An 18,812-nucleotide genomic window follows, 5' to 3' on the forward strand; every position below is an offset into this window, starting at 1 on the left:
TATAACACTTTACTCATTTTTAAAAAAAAGAAAATAATTGATCCAAGTAAACCCATACAGACTCTTAATGGTCATTGCTTTCTTTTTCTGAGAGTTCACAGAGCAACTGATTAATAATTTATTCTAGGCTTTTGCCAGGTAATCAACAGGAAGCTCACCACTTGTAGTTTCCAGATTCTGTCTCATAAAGCCAAATGGTAATATTAGGGCTTTCATCCAATAACATTATTTTTAAGCAATTCTTTTTATTCATTTACTCAATAGCATTCCTCCTTTACTAGCTAGATATTTTTAGATGTAAATTACCAAAGAGGGTAAAACCTCTTTCACAACTTAAAATTCTATTACAGCAATTCAGCATTTAATTTGAATTACACAAGAACTGGAAATGCTGATTGGTCTTGCAATAAGTGTAGTAAGCTTTTGGAATGAAAGCAGGTGGAGGGAGTAGATTTTGGATCAAAAGGCTTCAATTCAACAAGCACTTAAGGAGCCACAATTTGGCAATAATATAAAGGCAAAAAGAAAATGAATACCCAGTTGTGTAACCCTGGGCAAGTCATTTAACCCCCAAACCTTTGCCACTTTTCTTTCTAAGAATAATGAAGATATCAAAAAGATGAAAAAGATAATGAAGATATAATATTGAATTTTATTATTTATTAGTATTATTTTTATGTGAAATAATTTTCCCCTTAGCTTCTCATGGTCAGGCTGAAATAGCTTGATCCCAAACTAGGATAATTTTCACTGTCCCACCCCACCCCCCCAAGTTGTCAAATTGATCTGGCATCTTTTTATCTTTGATAAGACAAAAGCAAAGTTGATCAACCCTGTTGAATTTTGACCCATTTGAGCTAGACCAGCCACAAAAGTTGACTTCTTTATTTAGGCAAAGACTTCCCCATGATGAAATAATGAGGTAGGAGTTGAGGTCTCTAAGTCCACCTCCTCATTAGCTATTTGCCAAGTAGAGATATCTTGAGACTTGGGACTAACCAAGAGAGAGACCAAGTAATGAGCTCCCAACTCTATTTATAGATCTGGGTAAAGGAACTTCCTAATCTTTGGTCATTGAGAGGATACCTGGCCTATTAATTTATTGGTTATGTGCTAGATTAATCTAGTAAATTAATATTCTTCCCCCAAACCAGCCTCTTGAATATATATATTATCACAATACTAATACAAAGGTAAAGATTTTTTTAAATCTTAAAAAAAATTTTTTTTAAAGGTGGGGGGCAGCTAGGACCTCTCAAGGCAGGACATCCTGGTTCAAATCTGGCCTCAGACACTTCCTAGCTGTGTGATCCTGGGCAAGTCTCTTACCCCCCATTGCCTAGCCATCACCACTCTTCTGCCTTAGAACCAGTACACAGTATTGATTCTAAGATGGAAGATTAGGGTTAAAAAAATAATTAAAAAATCAATGATGATTCCTGATCTAAATGTACTAATTTTCTGCTAGAGTATGAAACGTTGGGTTTAGGAAGGATGACTAGACAGTTACAGGTGAATTATTTTGTAATTCTGACATATTTTCTAGTAAAAATTGCTAAAGATCACTGCTGAAGCTTTCTCGTTGCCTAATTAAGTTACCTGGACTGGTTGGGAACCCTGAAAAACTCAACTTTCATTCAGTTCAAATCATTTCCTCAGGTCTGCCCCAGCCTCTCCAATTTAATCTCATATCACTCCCAGGCAGGAAGAAAGAGATGAAAAAGAGACATGTTAATACATTCCTCTCATTCACTCATTACACCCTGCCCTTCTTTGCATTTATTTCCCTATTCTTAGAACTTCTAGAAGTTCTGTCCCAGAACCCAGGGCTAGACATTCAGCCCAGTACTTTGTTCCCATTGCTCTATTCTGCATCTTTCCGTAGGACAACTTCCTGAAAATGCACCTATGATGTTTGTGGTAGTTGGAATTTGAAAGTCAATAGTTATTTTTACCCCTAGATAAATTCTCCTCTGATCTCTTCTCCTAATAAGCACTGGGGATGGAAAGGGAAAGGACCATCCCTGAACTCAAAGTATTTGTATTTTAATGGCAGATCAAGCAAATAAATAACAATGTATACAAACAAAATGTATCTTCAAGATTAACTAGAATTCATCAAGGGAGGGAAGGTATTAGCATTAAAAGGAGGAGGAAAGGAATAAGTATTTAGTAAGTGCCTACTATGTGCCAGGTACTATGCTAAGCACTTTAAAATATTATTTCATCTGATCCTGACAACTCTGAATGGTAGTTTCTATTATGACCACCATTTTTCAGTTGAGGAAATTGAGGTAGATGGAGGTTAAGTGACTTGCCCAAGGTCAGAGAATTAGTGTCTAAGGTCAGATTTGAGCTAGGGTCTTCTTGGATAGATACAGTTAAGTGGTACAGTGGAAGGAAAGTCAAGAAGACCCGAGTTCAAATTTGAAAAGAAAACTCCAAATGGCATCACAAACAGGCAGGCAGTCATGATTCAATAACAACTTCTTGACTAGAGAGACAGTGCTTTTTCCATTGAATCACCTAGCTGCTTTGGAAAAGGTTAAAATTATCTGATAGGAAAATGCTTCCAAAAATTCTAAGTCAGTTGGAGATAATAAAAGAATCAAATACTAACACTGGAATGGTAGAAAAATGAACGGATCTGTACGGATACAAATCATCCTAGAAATTAAAAAAGTGGTAATGATGGAATGAATGCCATGACATTTATTTTCATTTCTGTGCAACTAGTGTGTGTGGATAAGCCCTGAAAGAAGTAAAAGATGCTGAGGCTTGCAGCTTTGAGGATTTATGAGAGACCTTATTGCTGGTCAGTTTTTAGAGGGAGAGGCATGTTTGATTAATGTAGGTATTAAGAGGCTGCAAACCTGTCAGGGTTTATATGAAAAATTTGTTGCTTGTGCCCACTGTTTTCTGTTAGGGTTTCTGCATAGTGTCAGCATTCATTATCCATAAGTGGTTTTAAAAAGCATTACTCCTCGAAGTCACTACTATTCATAAACAAAACAAAAAAATGCATTCTGCTTAAGTTTTCTTTAAGAGATGAGCTAATACTTTTCTTGCTTTTTCCTCTGAGTGCTTTCATTCTTTGGAACCAGCATAGACAGCTCCTACTAAGCTTCTGTCTCATCAAAGGGACTCAGAACTGAACCTGGGTAGGAAGCAACATGGCTGTCTAATTGAGAAGGCATCTGCTAATGGAAATATTGAGTTGTGGAGAATTGAGCATTAGCTAATGGATTCTGGAAACAAAAGGGTGGTAGAGAGAACACAGAAATGATCAGAATTGCTTTTCTAGTTATTTATGTTGTTCAGTTGAACATATTGACTGAAAACAGAATAACCAAGTCTAAAGACTTTTGAGTTTCAAAATGACACCAAACAAATGGATCTAATATGTAAGATTCCCAAACAGTAGGAGAAATGTAAACCACCCAGGGAAAGGAACTTTTGGAAGAATTTTCAGAGTCCTTGCTAACCACTGCACAAGTAAGCCAGCACAGGTTATAGACAGACAGGTACATCATTTTTCAGTTGGGCCAACTTTTTGTGAACCCATTTGGGGTTTTCTTGGTAGAGATACTGGAGTGATTGGCCATTTTCTTCTCCAGCTCATTTTACAGATGAGGAAACGAAGGCAAAGGAAACTAAGTGACTTGTCACATAGTGTCCAAGGCTTGATTTGAACTCAGGAAGAAAAGTCTTCCTGACTCTTGACCTGGCATGCTATCCACTGCTATCTAGCGACCCAATAAATACACTGTAGTTTATTTATCTATTTAAGAGTGTGATGTATTCCCCCAGTGGATGATGGATATGGAGGTCTCACAACTCCACAGATGACCTAAATATTTGGGTAAGAGCAGGTAAGTCCTGTAGGCAGACTTACAAAAAGGACAAGGTGCACAGTTTTAGCCAAAGAAAAGGGTCTACAAGTTATTACAAAAGAAAAAAACAATGTGTTCTTTGGTATAGCCACCTACATTGGACCAATGGATCTAGTAGCTTCTTTGTTAGTTAATCAACATTTGTTAAGTTCCTATTGTGGGCCTTAGAATATGAGAGAAGTTACTGAGTTACTGGAAACCACTGGAAGCTCTATGGGTTTTCTTTTGTTTTCCACTTCTTTGAAATGAGCAGTGTTTGCTTATGAAGCAATGAGCTACTACCTCCAGGATGGGGCAATGGGACTGTTCAAAATTCCTAAATCTTTTAGCCTAGGTGGGTTCTAAGGGTTGCTATTTCTCCATTTAATTACCCTATAATTTATGTAATGCTGGCAGGATAACACTCCCTACTAGCGGTTGAGAAGCAGCTTTTAACCCATAAATTTGCACTAGGATCAGAGATTTTAGAGTTGGAAAGTATCTTAAAAGCCACCTAGTCTTAGCCATCCTCTTTCTCCATCTTACAGATGAGAAAACTGAGGCTCAGAAAGTTAAGTACTTTACCCAAAGTCACATATGGGAAATGGCAGAACCAGTCCTTGAAAGCAGTCTCATTATTCCAAATCCAGTGTTCTCTATCACGTCATTCTGTCTCACTGTCCTGTACCTCATTGTCTCACCATCTTCCCTTTTATCTTTGCAGAATAAGGACAGAAATCGGTTTTAAAGGCTTTAAAAAAATTCAGGGAAAGAGGTACCCCAAAATACACAAAATTTATAGACAGTTCCTAAACAAAGCCCAAGGAGCCTTTCCTGTCTGACCTATAAATATCTGATACAAACTTAGATGGCTAAAAAGCCTGTTCAGTTTTGAATCTAGGAGTCTGGGCTGCCTCCACCCTAATTCCATTACCAGATTTACTTAGCCTTAACTGGCTGCTTCCTCACCCCCTCCCCAGAGCACTTGTGATAGCCCTAGTTTGGGGTTTTGGTTTATTTGTTTGTTTTTATTTAGAGATGAACTTCCAGAAGCTATGTCTCTCCAGTTAACCATTTCTTCATCTTCCTCCAGAGTGGCAACTCTGTTGCTGAACATCCTTTCCCAGGCTTCAGGAATATTTGAGGGCAGTGTGCTGTAGTGGAAAGGGTGCCAGATTTGGATTGACAGGTCTAGGTTCAAAACCCACCTCTGTCATTTGCTACCTGTGTAACTGTGGACAAGTCACTTAGCATCTCTGGGCTTCATATGTCTCTTTCTTCCTTTGGTGGAAGAGGGGAGTTGGACTAGTTGAACCATCTCTACATCTTTGGTTACATATAATCTCTATGTTATAGTGACTTAGTATAATATTATATGATCATATAATATTATGTGTAAAATCGATGCATTATCTACAGTTCTAGAATTCCTCTTCTTCCTCTTCCCTCCCAAATCTGATCACAAGTGTTTGCTAGTAATAATCATTTCTTTGTACTATTCATAATACTCAGAAGTATGGAAGAATGAATGAAACCCATTTTTAAAAAACACAATGTTCAAAACACTGTTTTGATAAATATTGAGGATACAAATTAAAAAATGAAGATAATCTCTGCTGTATATGTATGTATGTATGTATACATGTATATGCCCACATATAGATAGTTAGATTTGGTCTTACTTATTAGAATGTGAATATCTTGAATACAGAGACTGGTTTGATTTTCTATTTTATCCCTAGTGCTTAACACAGTGTTCTGAACATTGTAAGTAATTTTTCAAAATATTTTTTCATTCATTCATTCATTCATTCATAAGGCAAGAAAAGACTCCATGCTCTTGAGGGTGCTGTAAGAAAGCAGAAGATAAAACATTTTTTTAAAATGTCATTTTCACTGAAAAAGACTGATCATATATATGATCTTTTTAAATAAATCTATGCTGATTTGATGTTCACTTAAACTTTTTAAGAACCATCTGTATCTTCATTAACTGTATTGTCCACAAAGAAGCCCACCTAGTGGGATGGGCTCAGAAGAAGGACTGATGATCTGGAGTGGTTGGTGTAATAATAATGCTACATTGGAATACTTGGACTAAAATGTCCTATTTTTATGTTGAAAAATATCTGAACTTTAGTGTTTTTGATATATACATAATTTCTCATTTAATATTCTAAAAGGAAGCTATCTATAGCATTATTTTTTTCTTCACAGAATCTCTATTTATATTTGATAGAACACCAAGGTTCTGGGTCACACAATTTGAGAAACACTGATCAAAGCCCAGCCACCTTATTTTGCAAATAATTATAGATCTAGCTAGAGAGATGAAATCCCTTGCAAAGGATATAGAACTCTATTAATAGTCAAGATGGGGTTACAATCTTCTAAGGCACATGTAGTAGACCTTTAAGACAAAGAAATGGATTTGTGTTGGAATTTAAAATATTAATAAGCTAGTGAAGAGAGTATTTTTGTACTTCTAAAATCATGCTGTGTGGATAGTTGTCGACTCTGCCTACTTGTGAGGGTTATCCTCTATATAATTATTGTAGAAAAGGGGCCGATACCTGAAAAATGATGCCCATAGTTTTTGATTCAAAATGGTATCTAAATGGTCTACTTGCAAGAAATATCCTTTACTTAGTGTTATTGCTATAGATACTTAAAAATCATACTCTGTGAACTGGAAAGAACCTTCAAGAACATCTCATTCAAGACTTTCCAGAACAAGAGTTTACGTTACAGAATCATCAAACAAATTGTCATCTACTCTTTCTGCCAGAAGAGGCAGAGTCTTTCATCATATTAATTTCAGCTCATTGTCTTAAACTGTCAAAATATTTAAAAATCAATAATATGTACTAATTATAAGCAGACTCCCCCCTACTTTAAGTCTATATTCTTCTTAAAAGGTAACATGATTCAGTCACATGTTGTGTGATCAGGGCAGGGATCAATTTATTCCTTCCTTTTTATGTCTCCAATATACAGCTAAGGTTGTATTAGCTTATTTGGTTACCACTTCATACTTTTAACTTATATCGAATTTGTGGTTCACTAAGACTATAGGTTCTTTTCAGATTAGATTGGTTAGACATCTTTCTTATAGATTTTTCAAACATGAGTATATTACTTTACATGAATTGCAATTAAATTTCACCTTAGTTCCAGGCCATTGTTCTAGCCTGTCAAGACAATCTTTGATCCTCTTTTCCTATAATCAATCAATCAATCAATCAATATTTTTAAGTATGTATTATATGCCAGGTACTGTGCTAAGTGCTAGGGATACAAAAAGATTAAAAAGACAGTCCTTTCCCTCAAGGACTTTACAGTCTGATGGGGAAGACAATATGTGAACAAATAAATACAAATAAAAATAATTAAGGAGGGAAGGCACTAGAATTAAGAAGTTAAGGAAGACTTCATGTAGAAGCTGAAATTCTAGTTGGGACTTTTAAAATAGACCCTTTTACTTGTTTGTTTATTTTTTAAAGTAATTTTCCCAGATTTTATATCAATACAAGTTCTTTATTTTTAAAATTAAATTAAAATTTAAAATTTTTTCTGCATGGTTATATGATTCTTGTTGTCTCCTCTTTTCTCCCCCACCCCCAGAGTTGACCAGCAATTTCACTGAGTTACACATATATTGTTACTCAGATCCTTAAAATAGGTCCTTTTAAAACACAATAAAAATGTTTTATTTTCAGTCCATTAAGCAGTTCCTATATTACTCAACAGATTTCATCTCCTTTTACTACTTCCTCTGCCTCAGTCATAATGGTATTCCATTTTCTACACCAGTGGTTCTCAAAGTGTTGTTTGAGGATCCTTAATACTTTCAGGATTTTTCAAAGACAAAACTTTATGATAATATTAATACATTTTAATTTCTAATATGATAATTATTGACAGATTTAATCCACATGAACATAAGCTCTTTGGGATCCTCAATAATTTTCCAGAGTGTCAAGAGATTCTGAGACCAAAAAGTTATAACTGTACCTTCTTGCCTTCATGCTTTTGTTTGTATTCTTTTGTTTAATAAACCCTTCCTTCCATCTTGGAATCATACCAAGTATTGGTTCCAAGGCAGAAGAGCAGTAAAGACTGGGCAATGGGAGTTAAGTGGCTTGCCCAGAGTCACACAGCTAGGAAATGCCAGATTTGAACCTTGGTCCTTCCATCTCTAGGCGTGGCACTCTACCCTCTATGCGACCCAGTTGCTCCCTTGTTCAGATTCTTTATGGAAAACTTTTTTCACTTTTTTAATCTAGTTCTTAATATTCCTTTAGCACTCAGCTCCAGACCTGTTAACTACAAGAAATTTTCCTGATTAGCACTACCTCATCCCAATCTTTTCTTTAACTTGTTTTTCCCTATACTCTGTGTGGGTTATCTTGAGATTTTTCTCTATTTCTTTCATCTACTTTCATTGTACAACCTGTTGTTCCAAGTACACTGCAAGAACCATAACCCCATCACACCCAGTGCAGCATAAATATAATGGGTGCTGGCTTAATGCCTATTGATTGAGTTTTAAGAACTAAAAACTTGTGGCCAAAAGGATGTGGGAAACTTCAAATGAATTGCCTCTTCAAAAGCAAGCAAGTGGGGTAGCTTGAAAAACAAAATCCAGTGAAGGGGAAACATTATCAGTGTTATCTGGTGATGCCAGAGAGTAGTAGGCAAATGGAGCAAATGGGTCTTGGAAGCACATCCTTCTAGCATGATGTCCCACATCATCTGAGGTGCATTGTTATTTTAGATTCTTGTTAGTTGGAAGTGAGAAGAGTAATTTGACACATAGATTTATTGGCACCATGACTCAGGCTCTTAGTATTCCTAAAAGTATTCTAAAGTTTGGGGCTCCCAAAAAAGACTAGAATGGATGCCACCATTCTCAAATCCTGAAGTTTTAGACTTGATTGGGTAAGAAATATAGCATAGTATGATGGGGATGCAACTATTTCCATGTGGTGAGAAATACTTTTTAAAAAAATTGCATGTGGTGTAAAATTCTCTTTTTTTCAATGGATCCACTTTAGAAAGTGACACAAAATAAGTAAATGTGGAAATTCAGGAGACATAAGTGGGTAGTAAAATAACCTTCATGATGAATTGTTGATTGCCAGTAATGTGCTCAGCATCTATTTGCAATTAGAGATTTTAGTCTGATGACATATTCCATTCATATTTGAGGGAAATATACACATGTAGATATAAAAATATAGATGTATATGTAAATATATACATATATATTTGTGTCTAAATATGTGCATATATATTTTAACCCTTACCTTCCATATTAGAATCAATACTATGTATTGGTCCTAAGGCAGAAGAGTAGTAAGGGCTAAGCAGTGGGGGTTAAGTGTCTTGTCCAGGTTCATACAGGTAGGAAGTTTGTGAAGGCAAATTTGAACCCAGGACCTTCCATCTCCAGGCCTGGCTCTCAATTCATGAAAACTGTTTTCTTAATCAGTACTTCAAAAGCTTATAACTTAATATTTTAAGTGTGGTAGCTGTAGAAGCAGAAATGGTAAGTCAAATTAGGTCACAAGGTTCAAATACTACAAGATGTTACACTTTGAACTCTGTGAATTAGAAGTTTATTTGGAGAATCTTAGAATCATAAATTAAAAGACTGAAGAAACTTTAGAGGTCATATAGATATGTCAAACATGTGGCAGCCTGCAAACCCCTGAACCAGATTATGAAATGATTGGAAATATTTAAATACATTAATTAAAAATACAATAACACATATTTTTATGTGGTTTCCTAAGCCAATATCCTTATGTAGAATTTAGTGGCCACCATTTCTATTTAAGTTTGTACCACTTGGTCTTATGAATCTTCTGATTTTATAGATGTGGAAACTGAGGACCAGATGAATTCAGTCACTTGCCCAAGATCACACTTAGTAAACGGCAAAGTTGGGATTTGAACCCAAGCCCTCTGACTCCAGATCCAGGTTCTTTTCATAGTAGCCATGTTGTATGGAATTGAGCTATAGGTAGATAGGCAATGTTTTTTCTTTCTTGCTATGTTACACAAAAGAATAGCATCCAGAAGCAACCCTTGTCTTTCCTTTTTTGTGTGTATACCCATCACACACACATTTCAGAGCCACTTAGTGTATTTTTTCTTTGATGGTGTTAATAAGCTTAATGTAATTCTCCATGTACCCAAATTCTTTACATTTGAATGTGTTTAAATTTGAGGTCAAATACTTCACTCAGTCTCATCCCCAGCTCTAAAATATGGTTTTTGTCAGGGATAGCCAGTAAACAACTATAATGGTAGTTCTTGAAACCACAATTAATAGTGCTGAATGTCAGGTTGCAAACCTACCTTTTGATCCCTTAAATTCCTCATGGAGAACATCTGCAGCAGCTGTGCCTAGAACTGTGTGACTAAAAAAAAGAGTTTGTGTTTAATTTCTTCAGCTGGTTTTTACGTGTGTTTATAAGGAGATACCTGATGGATTGATTGCAAAGTGGATTGTGACCCGTATCTGAGTGTCAGGTTGTACAAAAACTGTTGTAACACTTAACTTTGTTTAAAATTACTTCCATAACTTCATACTGACCTAAGACTGAAAAAAAGATGTCAGTCTGAATACTGATTGCAAAACAATAGTGTTGAAGGTCAGGATTAATAGCATGAGGAAAAGTAGTGAGCTAACCTGACGGCAATTAAGACCATCAAGATGTTGATCTGTTTCTGAACAAATATGAATTTATGAAGGTTTTTTTTTGTTTCATTTTAGCCATGCCCTTCAGGATCCCGAGATTTCCGAGAAAAGCAGTGTGCAGATTTTGACAATATGCCTTTCCGGGGAAAATATTATAACTGGAAGCCCTACACTGGAGGTAATGTATAACTTGGTGGAGACTCCAGCATGCTTGAGGTCTTTGCAACATTACATGTGTTAGGAAAGAGAATTATGCTCTCCAGTCCCAGGATATGTGTTCTTTGGAAAGTAATTCTTGTGGGGACATTTATTAAGGCTCCCAGGTTAGTTCAGTTGATGGAAATCATAAAGTAATCTATTAATTTGGTTTCATGAGTACGAAATCACTTAAAGGGGAGGTCCGGATTTACACAAAATAGTGGCATATTTATGAGTCTTAACATAGCCTTTGGAAGTTTGGCATACCACAGTCTTCTGTTAGGAGATACAGAGCTCACAGTAAGATGGCAAGCAAACTTTATTAAGGGAAGATACCCACAAAATTAAGGGAGGTCAGGGAAGATTGTGGAAGCTGGTCAGATTCCTCTGGTTGGACCTGCGCCTAACATAGGGGCCTCATGGGGAACTGGATACTCTATAGCCCTAAATCAGTAAAATCAGATGCTTTTTTTACAGGGTTTTTCTCTGGGTCTAGCAGGACCAAGCACTGGGGGAAGGGAATGGGGAGCCTGGACCTCAGGGACTGTTATTGATTGATCCTAAGTCAGGGGAGGAAATTCTTCTAGGGAATAATCAGCTAGTTAATATTTAAACTTCTCACAGGTGGGAAAAGAAGCTCTGGACCTTTACCACTGGGCTTTGCTGTTAGAATCTTGTTGATCACTTACTGATGAATGGATAATCAAAAACCCTAACTGATGCCCAAACTTTCTTTTCACTACTCACAAAATCTTTATCATGAATTGCAAACAAGAAGGAAAAGTAATTGATCTGAGTTTCTCTTTTTATTTACATTACTTGTCCACTTTTTAAAGAAAGTGACAAAATAAAAACATCAAAATGAAGACAAAAAATGGGCATCAGAAACAAGAGGAAAAGTAAGCAGTCTGGATAATTCACAAACCAGATCATTAGTCACTGCCATTTTTGGAATAATCTAAAAGTTGTTGTTGTTCAGTTATTCATTCAGTCATGTTTGACTTTTCATGGCCTTGTGGACCATACTATCTAAGAGGTTTTCTTGGCAAAGATCCTGGAATGGTTTGCCATTTTCTTCTTTAGTGGATTAAGGCACATAGGGGCTAAATGATTTGTCCAGTCACACAACTAGTAAGTAAGGACCTAAAAGAAGATCTCAGAACTCAGGTCTTCCTGGTTCCAGGTCCTCAATCCACCACACCACCTGGTTGCCTGAAGAACATTTTGTATATTCAACCCAAATTCCAAGTGAGTTTAAACTGACCCTTCGAGAATAACCTCTGCAAGGTAGGTTGAATAGTGGATGGAACTCTGGTCTTGGAATCAGGAAGACCTGAATTCAAATCCAACTTCAGACCCTCACTATCTGTCTGATCTCATGACAAGTCACTTAATCTCTGTCTGCCTCAGTTGCTTCTACTGTAACATGAGTAGAATAACAGAACCTGCCTCACAGAGTTGTGAAGATCAAAGGAGATAACATTTGTAAAAGGCACTTAACAGTTACCATATAAATGCTCACTCCCTTTAGTAAGCATCAGTTCTACATCTTTGCTGTGAGATGGGTGCAGTTTGGGCAGATGGTTAACACTGATAATAATAACCAACATTTATTTAGCATTTTAGAGTTCTTAAAGAGTTTTACATAGATTATATCATTTGAGCCTCACAACCTTATAAATGTAGGTACTGAGAATATTGTTATCCCCATTTTACAAATGAGGAAATGAGGAAACCAAGCTTTAGGGAGACCTGGGATTTGAAACATGAGTGGCCCAACTGCTAGGCTAGGTCCAACACTTTTTCTTGCTTCCTCACTGTTACTCTGAGGCTCATATTCATTGGGGTGCCTTGAGATAATGCAGAGTTTTCTCTTATCATTACCATAAAGTCATCAAGAGAGACTCCATATCTTGTTGGCTCTTTCCATGGCATAACACTTCAAGGGATTAGCAGAATACAAAAAGACCTTTTTCTGGCCGTCTTATTTTTTTTAAAAATCTAACCATGTCAAGGTTAAGCCCTATTGGATTCTGTACCAATATAATTAAAAGTTAGAAAATACGTAGAGTGGATGAATGGTGAGGAAATCCAGGAAAGTGTCACAGGAATTTAAAGAGTTCTTATTTATGAGGGATTTAAGAACAATATTAATAGCTTGGTCCATCACCTAAAGAAGGAACCTAGTTACTCTTTGAGCTCTGAGATGCCTGAGTTAACAGCATGCTGGTAACACTCAGCAAAAATATGTCCTGGAATCCATTCTTCATAATAATTACACAGCATACTTAGAAACTGTGTGAACTGATGTGAAGGACTGAAACTGACGTTAGTGAACTCATGTTCTGATCTTTTTCAAGATGATTTTGCTTGCTCTGCCAGATTTTAATTATTATTAAACATTTCCTTCCAAAAAGCTGGTGATTTGTAGAACTTCATTGAATCATGTCTGTACAGAACTTTTAAATTCATGAAGGAAGGATTCAAATCTAGTAAGAGGAAATTTAATTTATTTAATAAATCATTATATTAATCAAATACTGTTTCATCAATTATTATATTAATATTTACTTAGATTTATATATTATTTGTTATTTAAATATATTTTCATATGTAATACTTTATATTTAATTAATTAAAGTAAATACATATATTTATTTACTAGTTATAATAAAATTTATTTTATAATTAAATATTTCTTCAATAAATTTATTATTAATATTTATAATTATAATATGTAAAACAATAATATTTTAACAGATATATTTAGTAAAAATAGTAATAAAATTTAAATAATAAAATTTAAAATAATAATTTATGGAATAAATAGAAGAATATTGTACTTTGGTTAAAAGAAATCTATTTCTTAAGTACAAGATGAGAAGGGTATGGCAATATTGCAATTTGTCTAAAAAAAGTTCAAAGGGGTTTTAGTGAATTGCAAGCTCTTAATACAGGTCAATACAGAAAGCTAATGCAATTTTAGTTTGCTTCAACAGCTATAATGTACAGGATTAAGGAGGGAGAACTGATCAGAACACATATAGAGTATCATTAATTTTTAGACATCCCATTTTAAGAAGTATTTTGATAATCTGGAGACCCTTCAAAGGACAACTACTAGAACTCAAGGTTCTTCGCATATGAGGACTGGTTGGAGAGAGGGAGGGTTATTTCCCCTCAGGGGAAAAGTTAGTCTCAGGGTCAAGGCAAAATTGGTTGTGTTTAAATATTTGAAGTTATATTCAAGAAAGCACTAAATTTGTTCCATTTGGCCTAGAGATCAGGAGCATTGAGTTGGGGGTTTACAACAAGAAAATTTTAGGTTTGATATCAGGAGAAAGATCTTAACAATTGGAGCCTTCTTAAAGTGGATGGACTACCTTGGGAGTGAGGGAGTTCTCATACACTGAGTGTCTCTAAGCAAAGGCTGCATGGCCATTTGTTGGTTTTATTGGAGAGTGGATTCTTGCGCAGGTGCTGGTTGAACTAGATGGTCTTGAGAGTCCCTTCCAACTCTGAAACTGTCTGCTTTTAGGGCAGCTAAATGATTCAGTGCATAGAGAGCCAAACCTGGAGACAAGAATTCCCGAGTTCAAATCTTGCCTCAAACACCTAGTTATTTGACCCTGGGCAAGTCACTTAACCGCTGTTGCCTTGTCCTTGCCACCCTTCTGCCCTGGAACTGATACTTAAGATTGATTCTAAGACAGAAGGTAAGATTTTAAAAACATAAAGCATCCAACATATTTGTTGGATTTTATATTTGATCCTGGGAGTAAGAGGAAATCCCTGGAGCTTATGGAATAGGGGTAATCTTTGGTTAGATGTGCTTTAGGAAGATCATTTTGTTAGCTGACTGAAAGATGGACTGACATGGGGAGTCAAACAGCAGTTTATTGAAGTAGTCCAGATGAGCAATGGCAGCATCAGAAAAGAGGGCCAGCTTCTTTTCTCTAATATTGAAACAGCAACAACAACAACTTTTAATCATGATAGTTATTCATAGTGACACTGTATTACATATAAAGAATTTTTTTTTCATATGTTGAGTAATGGAAAAAAGTTTCTCTCCAGTGACTAGCACTAGACCTTAGACAGTAGACATTTAATAAATCTTTAACCCAAATAGATTCAAGTCTTCAGATGCACAATAGCTGCCCATTTTAAAAGTGAGCTTTGTCTGTGCCATCTTCTCCTAAATGCATATAGGCTTTAGCTACAAATTGGAACTTCATAGGAGCTCTGGGGGCTCCTCTTTTAATCTGAATAAAAGATAGCAAGTTTTAAAAATACAAATGTATGTTCTATGTTGAATTTTTCAATACTTGCTTAGATGCAATCAAGAAAGTCATAAAGCAATGTGCTAAGTGTTGACAATACAAAGATGGATTAAGGAGATGGAATCAAAGAGTTTCCTCCTATCTACCACTTCTCCTATATTGGAGTCATGATGGAGGAAAGGAGAGGGTTAAGGCAGGTGCAGATTCTATTTATCCTCTCCTGAAAGAAACAGATTTTTTCTCTTTTGCTCTTCGAAGAAGTAGTTCTGGTGAAACAATATTTCCAAACTTGATCTCACCAACTTCAATAGCAAGTGGCAATATCTTCAACAGAACTTCCTGTCTAGAAAGTTAATTATCTCGTTTTTTCCTATAAACCTTATTTCATTAGATTTTTCCCCCCAACTGGCAGGCTTCTTTACTGTGAGCACTTTTGACCTACAACATACTGAAAACTTGTGTTAAAAATACTTGGGATGTCAGATCTTAGAGCTGCTTAGCAGGTCCCTAGGGTTGTACTGGCAGAGAGGATATGGACCCAATTTGGCAAACAAGAAACTCTAGCAAAGACTGAAAGGAAGTTAAGAAACCTACACATCTGAATATACATTCAAGAGGTGCTATGTGATGCCCATGAGAATCGCATAATAGACAGAGCTGATACTGAAATTACCCTTTCTTTAGAATGACTGCTTAATTGATTTCTCTCCTACTTACTGTGCTTGTCCAGGTGGGGTGAAGCCCTGTGCATTAAACTGCTTGGCTGAAGGTTACAATTTTTACACGGAACGTGCCCCTGCAGTGATAGATGGAACTCAGTGCAATGCCGATTCACTGGATATCTGCATCAATGGAGAATGCAAGGTTTCTCAGATATTATATTTTACTTTGATGGGGCTTTTTTGAGGGGGGAAGAAGGAGAGGCAGGGAAATAAAAGTTAATTGTTTGCTATTTTTGTGATTTTTTTCCCCTCTTCTCTACACTCTTACCAATATTAAAGAGAAGTACATCTTCAAAGAGAACCAGATAGTTCCCATTAAAACCACTGGGCACCATATAAATAGGTCTGAAGGTAGATTTTGGCCCATGTGTTTAATAACCTATTCGTATTCAATAACTATATAAGTGAAATTCGTTGGAATGCTCTGGTTACAGTGCTATTGTTTTGTTAGAGTTATGAAAACATTGTGGAATTATAATTTGTTATTCCTCAATGTTGTTTACAAACAAGATGGCAGAAAAAGCTGGTGTGGGAAGTGCTTCCACTTCAGCTCTTAGTCATATGGTTGCCATATGTGTGCCTTGGGAGAGCATTTGATTCTGCCTCATGCCATAATTCTTCATTCTTTCTCAGAGTTTGAGACTGCTTTCAGGTTCTTCCTCCTCCTCTGCCCCCTTTTTAACAGATTAGAATGGTGTTTATTCAAAACTTAACCTTCACTTTATTGAGATATTTTACCTTAAAGAATTAACCAGACTTGTTTAGCATTTGTGCAGTTTTTCTAGGATCTGGGTTAAGATCAACTTATCATATTTAGGAAAGTGTAAAGACTTCATTCACCAAAATAACAATATGTTTCAATAAGATTTTCTTTGCTTTGAAGAGAAGTTTGCATAAAACTCAGTTCCTGAGTCTGTGGGTTGATGGGTAAATGAATTCACACAGCTCCCTTACAGAGGATCCTATTAGACTTAACAGATGCTATCTTTGCACCCTTGTCTCCAAATAGACCATTATGCATTTGATGATAGAGTTGCTAGTTTATATTAACACCCCGAATCAGAATTTTCAATGTACCTGACTTCCATGTACCTGTCACCCTAATTCTATGACCCTTTGCTCTTTATCAGGATATTCACATCTGGTTTAAGAATTTATAGCCACAACTTAAAACAAAAACTCTGTTTTTAAGAGTTGACATTCAAACATGTAAATTCAATTCCCAAAATGTACCTAATGGTCTTCCTTCTGTACACAAAAATGGGAGTTTAAATGATCAAATTGGAAATTAGACTTTAGCTTCCTCATCACCAAATGAAATGAAAGAAGATGTATCCCATATGTGATTGTCACATCTAACTTTTAACAGTGTGGTGGAATTGTCACAAAACTGTTGATGGTTTCGGTGGCAGTTGACCCCTGACTCTTGTTCAATCTAATGCAGACTCATCATTTCAAAACACAAGTCAATCTTTTTACTTTATACTCTTGCTCTTTTCAGTGAGATTAAGACAGAGCCTTCTCATTTTAGAGAAGAGTACTGCTGACTGGGTGGGAAATGTAGTCAAGACTTGTGTTTGAAGACTTGGGTGGGAATGGAGTCATAGAACTCTAAATAGAAAGATTGTCAGAAAAAAAGAGCTTAGAATAGAATTGTAGCCTTTCACTTTTATAGAATCATTGAATAATTTATTCTTCCTTCCTGAGAAGTAGTGGCTCAAGACTTATTTGTCGGCATGTAGATTGGAAGTGAAAGGATGGTGGTACCATCATTTTTTGCTGCAAAAAGGAAAACTATATACAATTTGGGGGGTTTGGGTCCAAGAAACATTTTTGGTAACATACTAAATATTTTGTTCTATTTCCAGCATGTAGGTTGTGACAATATTTTGGGATCTGATGCTAGGGAAGATAGATGTCGAGTCTGTGGAGGGGATGGAAGTACATGTGATGCCATTGAAGGGTTTTTCAATGATTCATTGCCCAGAGGAGGTGAGTGTATATAGATAAGCCTTCCTTATGTTCTCAAACTTCAGAAATCTTTCTGTTTTTTCCTTTACTTTTTACTTTTTTAGTTTAGGCATGTTGTCAAAGGTTGTTTTTTGTTTGTTTACTAAATTTTCATTCAACTTATTGACTTTCTGGCTTCATATTTTCAGTTCAACCCAACAAGCATTATTAAGTGCCGACTACGTATTAAAGACAGTTAGGTGCTGAGTAACAAGATAAACTCCTCACCCTCAAAAGAGATCATAATCTATTTAGTTTAGATTAAAAATGAACAGAGAACTAGGAAGAAAACAAACATTTATTAAGCACCTGTTATGTGCCAGAACTCTGCTAAGTACTTTACAAATATTATCTCATTTGATCTTCACTTCAAGTCTGACTGGCAGGTGCTATTATTATTATTACCATTTTAGAGCTAAGGAAGCTGAGTCATGCAGAGGTTTAAGTGACTTGCCCAGGATAAAACAGTTAGCAAGTATTTAAAGCCAATTTTGAATTTAGGTCTTCCTGACTCCAGACCCAGTGCTCTATCTATTTGCACCATCTAAGTTGCCATTGAAATAGGAAACAAAACAGTATTTGTTAAGCCTAAAAGATGCCAATAAAGTGTTTTAGAGTTCTAAGAAGTACAGGGGATATCCAGGCACTGAATAACTTGAAAAAAAAAAAAAAACCTCTTATCTTACATCTTAGAATCAATGCTCATATCAGTTCCATGGCAAAAGAATGATAAAGGCTAGGCAGTGGAGATTAAATGACTTGCCCAGGGTCACAGATTTAGGAACTGTCTGAGGTCAAATTTGAACCTAGGATTTCCTGTCTCCAAGCCTGACTCTCTCTCCGTTGGACCACTTAGCTGCCCCTTGAATAATTGTATTTTAATAACAAGAATCTTATTTCTTGGGGGATGGGAAGTTGATGTCTTGATCTTACTGAATTAATTCCCTTAAAAGTTGATATATTAACAGGGCAGAGTATGCAGGACTGTGTGTAAAGGGAAAAATAATATACATTAGAA

General features: G+C 35.9%; 1 protein-coding gene across 3 annotated transcripts in view; it reads left to right on the forward strand.

Annotated features, from left to right (window-relative positions):
• Positions 1-18,812, forward strand: part of ADAMTS6 (ADAM metallopeptidase with thrombospondin type 1 motif 6) — a 353,046-nt gene that overhangs the window by 266,799 nt on the left and 67,435 nt on the right. For all 3 annotated transcript variants that reach the window (XR_008917943.1, XM_056824863.1, XM_056824862.1), the window contains 3 exons: positions 10,657-10,759; positions 15,793-15,926; positions 17,653-17,776. Coding sequence is in view for 2 of the 3 variants with exons in the window: in XM_056824863.1 (XP_056680841.1) it covers positions 10,657-10,759; positions 15,793-15,926; positions 17,653-17,776 (361 nt within the window). In the remaining variant the exon portion in view is untranslated. The remainder of the gene's footprint in view (positions 1-10,656; positions 10,760-15,792; positions 15,927-17,652; positions 17,777-18,812) is intronic.

Source organism: Monodelphis domestica, chromosome 3 (genome assembly GCF_027887165.1).
Source record: "Monodelphis domestica isolate mMonDom1 chromosome 3, mMonDom1.pri, whole genome shotgun sequence".
Taxonomy (NCBI): Eukaryota; Metazoa; Chordata; class Mammalia; order Didelphimorphia; family Didelphidae; genus Monodelphis; species Monodelphis domestica.